The following is a 15,741-nucleotide window of genomic DNA, read 5'->3' as shown; positions in this document are numbered from 1 at the left end:
CGATTACCACTTTGCGGAACGCAAGTAAATGTAAACCGCGAACGGGTGTATCCGTTGCGTGTTATTTTTCGAAATCGTTTTCGAAGGCACATCCAACTCCTCCGCTTTTCTCGTTCAATGTCGTGAACCGAGCATGTTGAGCGTTATCAATGCGCTGAGTTCAGTATGGCCACTTGTGTACCCGAACCAGTATTCCCACGCGAATGTCCTCCGAACCGTATCTGAAACTCCGCCACAACGTGTTTCAGACGATTTTTCTTCGAGCGTAGTATGCTCCGGGAACGATTTCGTGCGTGCGGGTCGTGAGAACGAAATCTTAAGAAAACATTCGCAATTTCTGCCAGCGCGATCGCTCTCGAACACCGCCTGTCACATTATGTTCACTGAATATCATTCGCGTTGCCCATTATGTACCTCGAGAATATGCGATTGCACAAATGTAGATGACTTAATAACTGCCGCAGCAACGAGCGATAAAATTAGATGCATAACCGCGCAAGGAGGTAATAATTTTCAGGAACAGATTTAAGGATACGAACGATTCGTTGCAATGATTGCAATTTTGAATTACGACAGTACAGTAATGTCTCTCCAATTGACGCTCAGATTGTCCACAAAAATGGACAATTTGGGAAAAGGAGCCTTGCGAATTCGAGCCTTGCGACTCGTTTTTATAGTTACCGATTGTCAACGATTATAAAAACATGTTGCAAAGTCGGAATAATCGTATCTGCTGTTCCCAGATTGTCCATTTTTCTGCACAATCTAAGCGTCAGTTAGACGCTTTTAGCATTTTATTCATAATTGTTCAGGATTCAACGATTTTTTTATTAATATTCGAATTATGTTTCACTTTTAGATTCACGAAATAAAAATAGAAAAACATTAATGCTAGACTTACGGAACCCGTCAAAATGACGGGTCACTAACTTTTTCATTTACGATTATTCATATCGTAAAGATACATTTATGAATCATTTATTCAATTTACACGTTACTCGCGGCAAATGTTACAATAACACTTGTTCAAAATCAGTATATGCTATAGTAAATTCTCCGCAATTTTATCTCCGAGCTTATAAACAAAAATGGACAATTTGGGAATAATGTGACACGGTTATTCGAGCCTTGCGATTCGTTTTTATAGTTACCCATTGTCAATAATTATAAAAACGAGTCGCGAGGCTCGAATAATCAATCCTCCCCTCTTACCAACTTGTCGATTTTTGTTTACAAGCTGAGGGACAATTGGGACGAATTTACTGTACGTAGTAGGTAAGCGGAATGTTTCCATCATTGTCGATGTTTGTAAACACTGTCTCGAACGGAGGCGACTGCTGTAGACAAATTCTGCAGAATTTCGTCGAAGAGTGATGTCAGCGTTGATCTATGAAAAAAGGATCAACGAGAATGAAGTTGCACGGGCTGAACATCCGGGCTGAAGTTGCACGATTCGCTAACTCGAATCACCTGGCATGTTAATCCCTTTGATCCTTTCTGACCAGATAATCCATATCTCGTCCTTAACGGGCAGATTTCGTGAGCATCTTCGACGTCGTTTAAGGTCGTCGTTTTGTTGCGTCACCTGCTGGTCTTAAGACACGTGAGAACGTCATTGTTTGATCGATTATGCCCTCCTCATTATTTTTCTCGTTTTTATTGCAAAAGAACTTTACGAAGTTCTCCAAGACTGACAGCTGCAGAATCATTATGTGGAATTTTGAGATGTACAAATGAATAGTATAGGTCGTGGTAGCGTAATCAAAAAAAAAAAGTATAAAGAAATAATATACATAATTATTATATAGAAAAGAATATAATAATATACATAATATTAATATGCATAATACATTTATTTCGTGTTTAGCGTAGCAGTTTTCTTGGCGGAGGACACGTTTTATTTACTGGCGTACATCCGTATTTGGCATGTTCGATCCGGCAAGTTAGATAAGAAGATCAAAACCTACGGACTTTACGACCTGTTTTACGCGTATCTGATTTGCTGCAATTATTTCGAGCAGTTTAATAGTTCAATTGGTATTAAACCGAACCGATGTATATTACGCAACGATGTGGTCGCGCTTATTCGAAGAACTATAGCAACTGAGTTATATAATTTAGTATACGTTAGATACATTAATCACTTTTCCCATTAACTTCTCCTACTATAATAAAGTTCAAACCATCCGTGTTGTACTAATTTAACATTCTAACAGCAAACCTCTCTCACAAAAATATAATATAATATATATATATATATATATGATGATATATATAAATGATTCTAAGCATATTCACTTATATTATCAATATATTATATTACAAAAATATAATATATATATATATATATATTATATTATATTTTTGTAATATAATATATTGATAATATAAGTGAATATGCTTAGAATCATTTACAATTATATATATATATATATATAAGAATATAATATAATATATATATTATATTATATTTTTGTCAGAAAGGTTTGCTGTTAGAATGTTAAATTAGTACAACACGGATGGTTTGAACTTTATTATAGTAGGAGAAGTTAATGGGAAATTTGTATATATATATATATATATATATATAAATAATAAATAATATAATCAAATAAAGAATATCTCGATGAACATTAGCTATATACACATTATTTAAAAATATAATATAATATATATAACTAATATTCATCGAGATATTCTTTATTTGATTATTAATGCAAAAAACGCGTCCCAAGTGTTGTCCATTACAAGCATACAGACGATGAAGGAGTGCGAGCGACATGTATAAGCTTTTTCATATTTTGTCAAGCGACCTTCGTGTCTCGATCAAAAAGGAACGTGGAATTAATTGTTGCCACGTATGCTCCTCTTTACACCAAACAACTTTCGTTCGAAACCTTTTTCTTACACAACGCGTGGTTTACAAGAAAAATTAACGTGAAACAGTGAAATGACTCGCACCTGCATACAACTCACAAGTGGCACATTTCTCACAATTTTCTGTTGCTTCTTGTTAATTTCGCAAGCAACCCAGCTCAATAATTAATCTCGCATTGTTTAGAACAGATCGTCGGACCAATACTTTCTAAACCCGTTGTTATTTGTTATAAACGTAACCGGGCTGGTGTAACGCGCTGTTGGCATTAGGATCGTTCGCAGCAGGGGGGCAGTTTTGCCAGAGGCATTTTAATTGTGCAACCGTCGGCCACGGGATAAGTTTAATTGGTCCGGGATCGGCTCCTTTGTTCGCCGGTCGTTTCGCGTTCCTGGCACCTCTCGGCCGCGAACGAAACGGAACGGAACGGAACGGAACGGCATGGCGCGGTAACAAGAAAAGCGAACGGTCCCGCGATACGAGACACGTTGTCAGGGTTCGTTGTTGCGACAGTAAATGTCGTGTCGCGTTTCAACGAACATGACGGAGACACGGCGAGATGCAATTTCCTCGCGGGCCAACGATGACGAAGTGGATCTGCCGTGCAAGATTGCTACTCGACGCCCAATTACTGTACGGTCCTCGCGCGTCCGCGCACAATGATCGCTCGTTTTCTCCTGTTCGCGCGATTCCTACGCGAGATCCTCGTTCGTTCGCCGCGAGAAAGGAGCGATCACGATCACGATCACGATCACGGCGATCGCGGACGTCGTCGGCGCATCGTTAATTCGTTGCCAGCATCTTTTTATTTCGATCCCGTCGCGATAAAGCAACGCTTTCGCGTTATCCGTCTAGATAGAATTGAAACCGACGACCTATTCGTACGAGCTACCTTTAGAAAGTCTCTCTCTACACTCTGATTTTCGTGAAATTGATGATATTTAAATCCTTTCAACGATGACTAAACCGAAAGAGTATAATAGAAAAAGTACCCACTTTTTATATTATTTTTACGTTTGTATTGTACGAATGCCGTTTAAATGATATTATTGGTACTCACATTATATTCATATCGTAAATCATATTAAGATCATGGCGTCTCAAATTTTTTTTTAAATTCCATAAGTTAAGCAATGTGGCTCTTATGGGTTATCTGTTGTAGCATTGTAAAAACGGATCGTGCAACAATATCCCGATATAGAAGGACTAAGAATAAGTCATTAATTGGACGATATTCGTTAAGAATTTTGACGTGTAACAATGTTGTACTTGCTAAATAAACCATCTAGTTTAAAGCATTAATAAATAAATAAATGAATAAATGACAATTTACCTTTGACAATTCGTATGCTTAGTAGTTTGGCAATTGGTCGTAATGTAGCAGGTGAAAAATGAATCGATCATTTTTTGTTTGAAAAAACATTATTTATGGACTTTGATATAGTATAGATTATAATTAATCGTCTAAACAAGAATCATAACTTGTTTCTGAAACAACTTTTGTAACAACTCTGACAATCAAATAATGATAACATTTAATTACGATACAAACGGCAGAAATGTGCGGCAAGAAATCAATTACACTGAGAGATACTTATAGTTAGATAATCCGTCGGCACTTGAAAATAATCGGAAATCACCGACCCGTGTTTTTCACGAGAGAACAATGCTGCCGCTTTCAAAGGCTATTATGCGTACATTTATTCAATCAAAGCTCACTCGACGATTCCCATTTCCATTCATTACATTATTTCATATTATTCTATTAATCTTGATTATATACTAAGTGCGGTCAAGTATTAGAAATAATCGGGCACTTTTAAATAATAATAACAGTTTAACGATAACATCGATAATATAATAAGACACTTTTATATATTTTCGATATATTGATATCTTAATATGTTGTATAAATATTTTGGATATCCATCGATTTCGCATTAAATTCCTTATAATTATGATTTTACCACACTTACTAATTAAGCTAGTTAGAATCATTATTGTTATCCCTTATGAATAAAATACGAATGTATGCTTCTAAGAACAAAGTAAATAAACTATTGCAATAGACCGCAAATATTTGAAACTATGAATAATTATTAATATATTGTATCTAAAACTTGCGTTACAGAAGGCGAGTTTGCACCAGATCAGTTCCTAGTTCGTCGTCCCTTCAACATCGCCAGAATAGGCAACTAAGGTAAAATTAATTCGTTGGAAAATATACTCTCGAAATCCATGTACAAACATTGAATATACATACTTATGCGTCTGATAACGCGTAAAATTACATTAATTGCAAAATTCATGTTAAGACTTCACCTTATATTAAAATTCTATTTAATACGTACGAAAGCTTACATAAAAAAAAACTGGAATAAATGTTAACTATTTGTTCTATTAAAGCACGAAATAATTAGTGGAAGCAAAAATTCTTTATTAGATACAGCATGAAGCCATTTTGGAAATTACGCCTGTTAGGAAAATTTGGGTTTTCTTATAGTTAAAAAATTAAATGTGAAAATCTTTTGTTACTATATTAATATTTAAATATTGTAAATATTACTTCAAATAAGATTCTTTTTCTTTATAAAGAATCCATTTGATTTGATATGTTTAAATTACCATTTATCAATGTCGTACTTAATAATTGTATACATTAGAATACTATTTTAATCAATTAATGTTATTGAAACAATTGCTTCGAAGAGTGTTCACAAAAAGTATGCTCATCGTTGTATTTCACGTCGTGCAATTCAGAATTTACAAGAAACATTTTTAGGTACTATAATTATATTCATATCCAAACTGACACGGCTGCCAGTTTCGTGTGCTGTCCAGGGTGGACTCAGGCGACTCAGTTGAGTTTCGGATGTAACAAACGTAAGTTTTAGTCAAAAACATATAATTTCAGTCAAAATATATATATTAATATTTAGAATTAGTACATACGTATTAACAATATTCGCTCAAGACCACTGTAACAATGATATACTGTCACAAAATCACAGATGTAAACCAGATCAATTTTTCACTTTCTTTATACGTTATTGCTTATTAACCCTTTGTAGACGAGGATTTTTTAAAGTACTAAGAACATCTTCGTGCAAGATCTAGATTATGTGTCAAAGACTTCGATAACGGGAATTTGAATTTATTTACCGGTATAATAATATTATAATATATATATATATATATATATTATTAATATATTAATATATTATTATATTATATTATTAATATATTATATTATATAATATAATAATATTATTACCTGTATAATAATCTCGTAAAAATCAACGATTCACATTCAGTTTTTCAATATAGCAACATCAAACAAATAAAGATTATTTAACGATTATACTTCTCAGGTTATTATTGAAAAGAAAGATTATTAACACCTGGCGAGCGCTATTAGCTTGTACACAACAGTAATGGTCGCAGTAAAGCGAACATCGACTAATACAGATTCATTATTACTGCAATTAATAACTAGAAAATAATGAACACTCGAAGCTAGACCACTTAGTAATTAATAACTATTAATTAACAACGCTCAGCTCCTCCAGGAAGACGAATGGTTCTTATGTGAAATGCATGAAACTCGTGCAACGCTGAACGTGTTAATGACATTAATGTTTATGAAGTTACTTAAACGATATCTCTGCTTGATTACCTTTCAGCTACCTGCCCAGCGTCCTGCTTAAATGGAGGAATATGCACTGCCCCCGGCAGATGCACATGTCCCAAAGGATTTACTGGCAACCAGTGCCAGACAGGTAATGTCATGCACGAATGCAAATCGATTCTAAATTCTCGCTTCAAATGCTAATTGAATATTTACATAGACAATAACATTACAAGAACACTGAAAGCTTAACCCCCAACATACCGCTTATCCGCTATCCCGTTTCGAGTATATCATTACTTCCCGTGAAATACTATACGCGCATTCAGGAATCAGAATAAAATAGTAGAAGAATTCCTTTCTCGGAAAGCAGCTTATTCACTAAACTACGAATATTTATGCAATTTATTCGCATTTTTATACGTCATTTTACAAAAACTTACAATTGAAGATAAGTTGTCTTTGTCGACTAAAAGATTACTCGTTGCAAGAAGAGAAAATAAGGATGTTATTTAAATCTAGTTCATTGATCTACTAATTTTATTCTATATACTACTAGAAAAGAGATAAATTATACGTCAATGTGTAGGCAAGTCCTTTACATTGCATTACTTGTATGAAACACAAAACGTTCAACGGTAACGATGGATTCCAAGTTCATCGAAATTGACGAGCAATCGTTCATGTAAATCTATTTCTATTATCGTTAACTGTTTAAAAAATTGAAATTGTACTACAACAGTATCAACGACGATGTCTTCGATTAAGTTTCAGTGAATCGATTATCAAGCGGATAGTTTTTTAACTTCAAACACTCTCGACACGCTCGCGATAGCGTTTGAAGTTAATCCTCGAATGGACAAATGGTGCCCATTGAAATCTTAAAACATTAGTGATCGATATATTCAGAACAGGAACACGTCCCACTATCCCCGGGATCGTTAGGCATAATTAACTCGATGCAAGCCGATACGCGGCCCGATAGCATTGCACGAATACTGAACAGCCTGGGCGTATTGTGATGTCCACCGGTGGACGGCTTTCGATAGATTTATGAGCGTTTTTATTATGCTTTGAGAACGTTCTAATTACGAGCTGAAAGTAATCTATCCCGCATGTGGGTTTAGCGGATTTGAATGGCACAATGTCCTTTTGAATACATAATATTACGTATTATAGCTGACGTTAGGGTAAATTCAATGATCCTTAGTACTATGCACGGTCTATTTAAATGATCTTTGATTCGGAAATTTAGATTGTATATAGCGACTGAACAAACTTACGAACGAACTTACACTGTCAAACGTGGTAAGCAGTCTTTCAACATTTTTGCATTTTACAGGACCTATCGAATCTACTAGGACAAACATTTTTATATTTGCACAAATAATGTCGTGTCTCAGAAATAGGACAAAGAAACAAAAAGAATGTTTTAACCAACAAAAGCACCAGTCGCTTGAACATTTTTACACGAATTACGTTTTAGTTAAAGCTTATCCAAGAGAGAATTAATTTAGTTCCACATAATAGCGCAAATAACTTTCTACTTCTAAGAAAAATATGATCGCGTGTAGTCCATCTTGAAACCAATTATCTTTTACCCGTAACATTATCTTTCCAACGAGAAAAGTTACGTGATTTATTAAAATCGCACGAATAACCCTGCGCGCAAAAGCAGCAAGCAATAAATACATTTGAAAGAATCCGATTTTTCACTTGCGCTTAAGCGTTTGTCTGCACCCGGCGCATAGCAATTAAACCTTGATCTTATTATCCGCGAACAAGTTTTAATGCTTTTCTTAATATCTTCTGCGTAAACGGAGAAACGAGTTGGCACGAACGATAACAGCGACCTCCTCCCCCCACCCCCTCCGCGCGTTTTCTCGAACAGAGATCAGCCTAGTAACTAATTTAAATTTCCATAATTTATTCATTGAAATCCTCGGGTCTGCCTCGAGAAATTCACTGGTTCAACGGAAATCACGTTGACTTCTGTTTGCGCAACACCGGTGCCCGGAAACCGAAGGATTTCGCGATGTATCGCGGTCGCAGCTGCGACGTTTGTGCAATTAATTTGCAACGGATTAACATAACTTGTCCAACGATGTTTCAGACATCGACGAGTGCGTGACGGAGAAGGCCTGCGACCAACTCTGCAGAAACCTACCTGGCAGCTACGAGTGCCACTGTAGGCCTGGTTTTCAGCTTCAGAAAGATGGTCAATCTTGTCGGAAGAACGGTGAGTCGAAATTGAAAGTCCTCTAAAGAGAGACACCACCCTGAGGTGTTCAGAGATAGGTAAAGATCGAGAATCTTCTTTCAAAAGGTACTTAAGGTACTTATTACTAAATTAATATTTATATTATATAAGATTAATATTATATTATTATTAATATTAATTAATGTATATATTATATTAATTAAGATTAATATTAATTAATGTATATATTATATTAATTAAGATTAATATTAATTAATGTATATATTATATTAATTAAGATTAATATTAATTAATGTATATATTATATTAATTAAGATTAATATTATATTATTATTAATATTAATTAATGTATATATTATATTAATTAAGATTAGTATTATATTATTATTAATATTAATTAATATATATATTATATTAATATTATATAAGATTTAGTCTTTCCAAGAGAATGTAAATGGAAGTTCCAGCTTTGTGTGTGTGTGTATCCTTTCAATTTTTTAGAAAGTAAAATTCGTAACTTCAAACAGTTGGCAAGCACTGAGACATATGAATTAACAGTAAACCTACCGAGCACTAAAAGCGACGAATTTCTGTTGCTCTGTAAGAACGATAAAACCGAATCTATTTAGACTTCTCATAATTTTTATTACAACGAATACTCGGACTGTGAAATTCATTGAATAATTTCCTATGAAAAAGTCTCCATAATTTCAGCAATTTTAAAATACAAAATGTAAAGCCGGTCATTCTGACCGGCTTGGTTGGTTTAGTGTTAAAACGTAGAGCGCGGTTTTTCGAACATTATAATAATTGAAGAAACGGCCGCACTTTGAAAAAATAACACCGCCTGTATTCGTCCCAAAAATCAACACTAAATGCTTTATAAAAAATTAAATAATCGACATATCAAAGAAAAACGTAAGCTACATTGCAGAATACTCTATGCAGAATACAATCCCCATATTTGAAGTAAATCAGATGTATGTATAGTTTCGAAGATTTCGTGACAATCCGTTGAAAAATGTAGTTTTGAGAAAAACATAAAAGATGTTTTAAGATAACCGTTAAGGGTGGCGTCACCCCTTAACTTGTTTCCGAGTTATCCTAGCAAGCGGCTAACAATGTCGCGAATTACTCATAGCAACGCTGGGTTCGGTACCTCAGCACCTTTAACGTTACTCGCATAAACCAGTATATTTCAATGTCAACGGACAACCGCTTGAATTGGCCTCCATTTTCCAGTATCGCGACTTTTGTGTACGATCCCACGGGAGTTGATTCGCCCACGATATTTCCGCTGGACAAACAAACTGTGTTTAGCTGCCATTGTTGATCTTGACCTTCACCTCCGGCGCGGTTCGCGTAGGTTTCATTCCTATAAAATAGTTGAAGAAAGAGTTATTGATTTTCGGAACATTGGTCGGTGAAGTAACCAGTTTCTAAGCTATTTGATCATTGTGTAATTACGGTAATTAATCCAGGATTCGGTAGCGTCCGTTTATTGTATCGTGATTGATATATGGTGAAAAATTCATGTATATTAACAAAAAAAATTATGTATATGAATGTACATTACTTTATTTCCTATAATAAAATTTTAAAAAAATTTAATTTATTAGTAGATTTAATTAAAATAAAATTATTACTATAATATAACCTTTAATTAAATATATTTATAATAATATTAAACAATATTCTATAATAAAATTAATCTAAAATAAAAATTCCATTAAAACTTTATTTTCTATAATAAAATTTTAAAAAAATTTAATTTATTAGTACATTTAATTAAAATAAAATCATTACTATAAAATAACCTTTAATCAAATATATTGATACTAATATTAAACAATATACTATAATAAAATTAATCTACAATAAAAATTCCATTAAAACTTTATTTCCTATAATAACATTTTAAAAAAATTTAATTTATTAGTACATTTAATTAAAATAAAATCATTACTATAAAATAACCTTTAATTAAATATATTGATACTAATATTAAACAATATTCTATAATAAATTCATCTACAATAAAAATTCCATTAAAACTTTATTTCCTATAATAAAATTTTAAAAAAATTTAATTTATTAGTACATTTAATTAAAATAAAATTATTATGTATGTTCTTTACATTACAATTTTGATGCCATGAACAATGAAAACTGGTCGATCGAGTTAGATATAAATAAATATAAATGAATATCGGTTAACGTAAATACATTATAATAAGTATAAGTAGATTTAAGTATATATTATAATATATAAAAATAGATTTAAATATATTTAAATATATATTAATTTGAATCGGATATAATTTAGTATAAATTAATACGAATTGAGTACAATTACGTATAAATTAATTTGAACAGAGTATAATAAAGTAAAAATAGTTCCCGTGGATTTTAAAAATAACTATCGAGAAAAGGCTGAGAAAACGCGAAATAAATTTTATCTACAGTATCTTTTTCCGGTAGGAGGCTGAATTTAACCTTGACAATCTTTTGCTGAAAGAAATCGTCTAAAAGACGTTTTTAATTCTCATTTGGAGAAATGTCTATTTTTTTCAGACACCGATGACAGCGCGTTCGAGGCACGGGATCTAGAAGAAGACTTCCATGAAGTGACGACAACGAAACGTCCGTCGAGTTCTCCGCACGGTTCGTAGATACGTTTTTTCTGTCTGAGCGTTTTTGTCTATCTTATAGTTGCGACGAAAGCGATGCAACGCGGAAAAATATATTTTATAAGAAAATTGAAAGACTGTTTTTCAACGTAATTAAATATTATTTTGTTGATCTAATAGTTTATGAACAGTACACGCATGTGTTCGGAATCATAGTACAGTTTCGAAATTGTAACCGAAAAACTGTCGTTCTTTGCACTTATGCAACTTTATGAAAAACACCAATTTTTTAACTAGTTTTCAAAATTCATTTTTATTGTAATATATTCGAACAACTTGAATTTTACCAGGATATTTAGGATGCAAAAGAATTAAAATTCCATCTACTATGACAAATTTTAACTTTCTAATTGTGTTTCAGTTTATAAAATTTCACGTTAATAGTATAGAATAGACTACGGATTTTTATACAAAATAAAATTTATTTGCATCGATTGCAAAATACTGCAGTTATGTAACAATTTACTTTTGTTCTTATTAATTTTAACAAGTTTAACAGAGTACAAAAATATTTGAAAATGCTTTAGGCGTTTCTGCTATGCCATAAATGCATAACATCCGTAGTCTAAATATAAGCGTTCTATATCATGCAAATTGTAAAGATAATTTCATAAAATTTCTATCATTAGTTCAGAAGCATTTCCGCAACATTTTCATAATGATAGTTCGAAAATTTCGTTTTTCGAGTCATGTCATTCGAGCTGCATATGTGCTATGTGTATTTCGAAACTCGAAGACGTCCCAAGAAGTCCACCGTAGTAATATATTCTCACACGGTAGTATTAAATAGTTCCCTTTACAGATACGGAGAACGAGGTGGCTGACGGTGACCTCGATCAGGACTACGAGATTATCCTGAAAAGGCTCACGAAACTCGAAAAGGTATGCTGGACAATGGCGTTCTGTATGCATTATTTGACTCGTAAAGATATGTCTTGCTGCTTTAAACCCTTCTAGGAACGCGAATAAAGCAGAACTTCAACATTTTTTTCTTACTGCAGTTACTTTATGTTTGAATATAAATTAAATACTGAATATACCACAGTCCAAAGAATTCTGCTCCTTTAAATGTTTCGATATACGCTGGGCGAATCTTATGGAGTTTTATACAATGAATATGAATCTTTAACTTAAATTACACAATATTTAATTAAAGAACAGGTAGATCTTCTATTTTTAATATTTTTGTTGCTTTAACACTAAAAACTATGTTTCTTGCCTCGAATGATTTCGCAGTCTGTATAAAATGCAATGGTTTTTTGTTTTGTAACATTATAAAAATTTAAATATGGTTAAAACGTTTCCGACGCACCAATTTCCTCGGACATTTTATTTCGTTAAATGATCGAATAAAAATCTCCAAGTTTTCAAAATTGTAGTTTTTTCCAAGGTTTCGAAAAAGTCTGATTTATTACGTACTGTAAATTAGATTTTGTGCAAAATCTTGAATTTTCAAAATAAATTCAAAAATGTTCAAAAAATTTGCCACGATAATAGAGATGTCTCGGACTTTCTAGATAATGTTGAAACATGATTTTGTATTAAATTAATAATTTCATAAATTCATAATATTTTAATATATTAATAATTAATATCTACAACAATGATCTACTGGTTATCAAAATACAATATTGGTATTAAAAGATGCAGTTATACCATGCTGAATTTAACGTATCGTAACCAGCTCATTTTGAACTCGGTTATTAAATATAAGGCTATATTGCTTTTGTAATGAATCAACTAAATATAAAAAGTTTTATTATTACTTAGCTATTCGCGAAAGGAAAAAAGAGGGACACCGAAACCACTGACATGAGTGTTAAGGTTGCATCTGTTATGGAAAACATTAATGAGATGAAGAGAACTGTAGAAAACGTAGTAAGTACTCCACGTATTCAAATTAAATAGGACCTGATGAAAATATTTGATATTATTAATTTCCTAATGGAACTGTGTTTTCAGCAATTGATGCAACAAGAAATATACGAGATGAGGACTAAATTACGGGAATATGAGTTGGAAACAAGGAAAATGCAGCACTTGACCAATCGAGTAATGGAACTGGAAAATCGTTTGAGACTACGTTGCAGAAATGCATTACCCATGAACAGTGGCACGTTACATTTTTGATATCGCTGTAACAAATATGACTATAAAAAAGGATAAGACGTTGTGCGCAAATTTAATATTTATGTATAAAATTTTTTGTAAGAATGGATATTATCACTGCCATATGTGTAGCTTTTATACTGATACATTAAATCTATCATGGAACAAGTTTCATGATAAATCAACAAACAGATTCCGGTTATTCTTATTGACATATTTTAAGAATAATACATAAGATCTTCGATTTATTATAACAACATTTATTTTTATACTTTACATGTGAAGTCAAATAAAAAGGCGTCAATTAATGATATTAATTCTGTACAAAAGTTATTTCTGTTTCATTGCTTTCTTCTGTCTCCTAGTTAGCCTTTTCTTTGATTTGCTACCACCTTTCTCTGCTTTCGCTCTGCCCTTCTTCAACTTGGCAATTTTTCTCCTATTCAACCATACTGGGTAATTTCCATGTTGGTCAAGCATTGTTTTTTTGTTATATACCTTGACTTCTTTGTCCACATCCATTTTATCCACATCACCTTCTTCCGTATCTTTTGTCTTTGCATTGTCTTTTAAAGACTTTGCATCGACGACTAAAAAAAACAACATATACTTTAATTAAATTATAAAGAATAAAAAATCACATGCAAGAATGCCCTTGACATATCTTACCTGTGGCAATTTCTAATATATCCCCCATTTCGGTATCTTGTGAACCATTTTCTGTGATGCCTAATGTTTTTTTTAATCTATCTAATTCTTTTGCTCCATAACGTTCTCTTTTAACTGCTCTACATTTCCTCTTCCATTTACTGCGCAACGACTTTGCCATTTTCTTATTTTATACTTATAAAACCTAGAAATATATATAAATATAAATACAAAATAATTTAAACAATTCCTTAAAGTAATATAAGATAATATAAAAATAAAGAAATAATATAAAATAATATAAAAAATTATATATTAATTTAGATTGTTATGTTGAAATTTTATAAAATTACTAACAAGAGAAATGACATTCTATTACAAATTTAATCACTTTTATAAACTTTAACTTTTATATAAACTCACTATCACTTTTATATAAACAAAATTAACTATACGATAAGTAGTCCATGGGAACCAAACTTAAGAGAATTAATATGCATTACCAGGACTCGACTGTATAACCTTAAACCACTATAACTTTAAAACATTAATAAATGTACAATGCCGAATGAATTTACAAATATAACCTTAAATTGCAGGTTTTTAAAGGCTATATCCACCAGATATTTTCCTAAATATTGTAGTACATCATCCAAAATGAGTACCTAACCCCACACTGTTTAGTGTAAATATAGCAATGATTTGAATATACGTTTTTACATTCAATTCAATCAATTTCTATAAACGTATTGAGGATATAACTTGCTGTTATACGTATATTACAGTTGAACTGTTTCTACTTTTATATGATGTTTATTTACAGATCGAAACACACACGTGGGATGAAATAGGAAACAAGGTAAAACGGTAGAGTGTAGTCCTCTGCGGTGGACCCAGATTGAGGTAGGTGGAGTGTATGTATCAAAGCATATGGTGATTTATTTGCACCATCTTCTCTTAGACCCGTGTGAATCTGGCTCACCATATTTACCAATATTAATAAAACATAACTCAAAAAATTGCTCATTAGTTTCTCATAATTGCTTACCAATTAGTTTTAATTGCTAACTTATTCTTTTCGAGAAATATCAAAAAAACTTTTTGAGACGTCTAATGATTTTTATGAGAGGCTGGGCACTTTTAAAAATACGAGAATTCTGAAGTAATGCATAAAACGTGCTGTATGACTTATCAAGGAATTGCTCTTTTCATCTAACCAATTGCTCCACCTTCCACGGACGACAATTTTATCAATAAACAATGAATTTTGAACAAACAAATATAAAAGGAACTAGGAGCTTCATTCATAGCTGCCAAATATCAATTGGCATAAGTACACAAAAAATTGCTCTAACTCAATGTGCGATGGCTTAAACGATTGCTGTTTAATTGCTCATTGTTGATCTGTAATTGCTTTTATTTGCTCCTTCGCAGTTTTTCAGGAATTTCCACAAAACATTTTCGGAACGACTAGGGACTTTTACAAGTGGCTGGAGACTTATATACTAATAACACGAAATTTCTGAAATAATGCATAAAACATGCTGTATGATCTACCAAAGAATTGCTC

General features: G+C 32.4%; 2 protein-coding genes across 8 annotated transcripts in view; one reads left to right on the top strand and one right to left on the bottom strand.

Annotated features, from left to right (window-relative positions):
- slow (epidermal growth factor-like protein slowdown) overlaps positions 1 to 13,716 on the top strand; it is a 45,041-nt gene extending 31,325 nt beyond the window's left edge. Inside the window, exons 2-9 of the mRNA XM_033466825.2 lie at positions 5,007 to 5,075; positions 5,658 to 5,758; positions 6,559 to 6,654; positions 8,617 to 8,742; positions 11,299 to 11,388; positions 12,217 to 12,296; positions 13,185 to 13,292; positions 13,377 to 13,716. Coding sequence (XP_033322716.2) covers positions 5,007 to 5,075; positions 5,658 to 5,758; positions 6,559 to 6,654; positions 8,617 to 8,742; positions 11,299 to 11,388; positions 12,217 to 12,296; positions 13,185 to 13,292; positions 13,377 to 13,544 — 838 coding nt within the window. The 3' untranslated portion in view covers positions 13,545 to 13,716. The remainder of the gene's footprint in view (positions 1 to 5,006; positions 5,076 to 5,657; positions 5,759 to 6,558; positions 6,655 to 8,616; positions 8,743 to 11,298; positions 11,389 to 12,216; positions 12,297 to 13,184; positions 13,293 to 13,376) is intronic.
- Positions 13,717 to 13,762: 46 nt separating this feature from the next.
- LOC117218448 (protein LLP homolog) lies at positions 13,763 to 15,144 on the bottom strand. 7 transcript variants are annotated; one of them, XM_033466828.2, is made up of 3 exons: positions 15,007 to 15,144; positions 14,193 to 14,376; positions 13,763 to 14,113 (listed from the first exon to the last, which is right to left on the bottom strand). In XM_033466828.2, the coding sequence occupies exons 2-3, from the start codon at positions 14,350 to 14,352 to the stop codon at positions 13,854 to 13,856; spliced, it is 420 nt and encodes a 139-aa protein (XP_033322719.2). In that variant the 5' UTR covers positions 14,353 to 14,376; positions 15,007 to 15,144; the 3' UTR covers positions 13,763 to 13,853. The 7 variants fall into 7 exon arrangements, with proteins under 7 accessions (XP_033322719.2, XP_033322720.2, XP_033322723.2 ...); XM_033466829.2 differs by having other exon boundaries at positions 14,993 to 15,122; XM_033466832.2 differs by having other exon boundaries at positions 14,837 to 15,074.
- Positions 15,145 to 15,741: the final 597 nt, after the last annotated feature.

Source organism: Megalopta genalis, chromosome 4, assembly GCF_051020955.1.
Source record: "Megalopta genalis isolate 19385.01 chromosome 4, iyMegGena1_principal, whole genome shotgun sequence".
Lineage (NCBI taxonomy): Eukaryota > Metazoa > Arthropoda > Insecta > Hymenoptera > Halictidae > Megalopta > Megalopta genalis.
Note: the sequence above shows the minus strand (reverse complement) of the source record. Positions and strands in the feature narration are given on the sequence as shown.

Coding starts and splice junctions, on each gene's coding strand:
- LOC117218448 (XM_033466828.2), bottom strand. CDS start 14,352: ATGGCAAAGTCGTTGCGCAGTAAATGGAAGAGGAAATGTAGAGCAGTT. Junction 14,114..14,192: donor TATATTAGAAATTGCCACAG/GTAAGATATGTC, acceptor TGTTTTTTTTAG/TCGTCGATGCAAAGTCTTTA.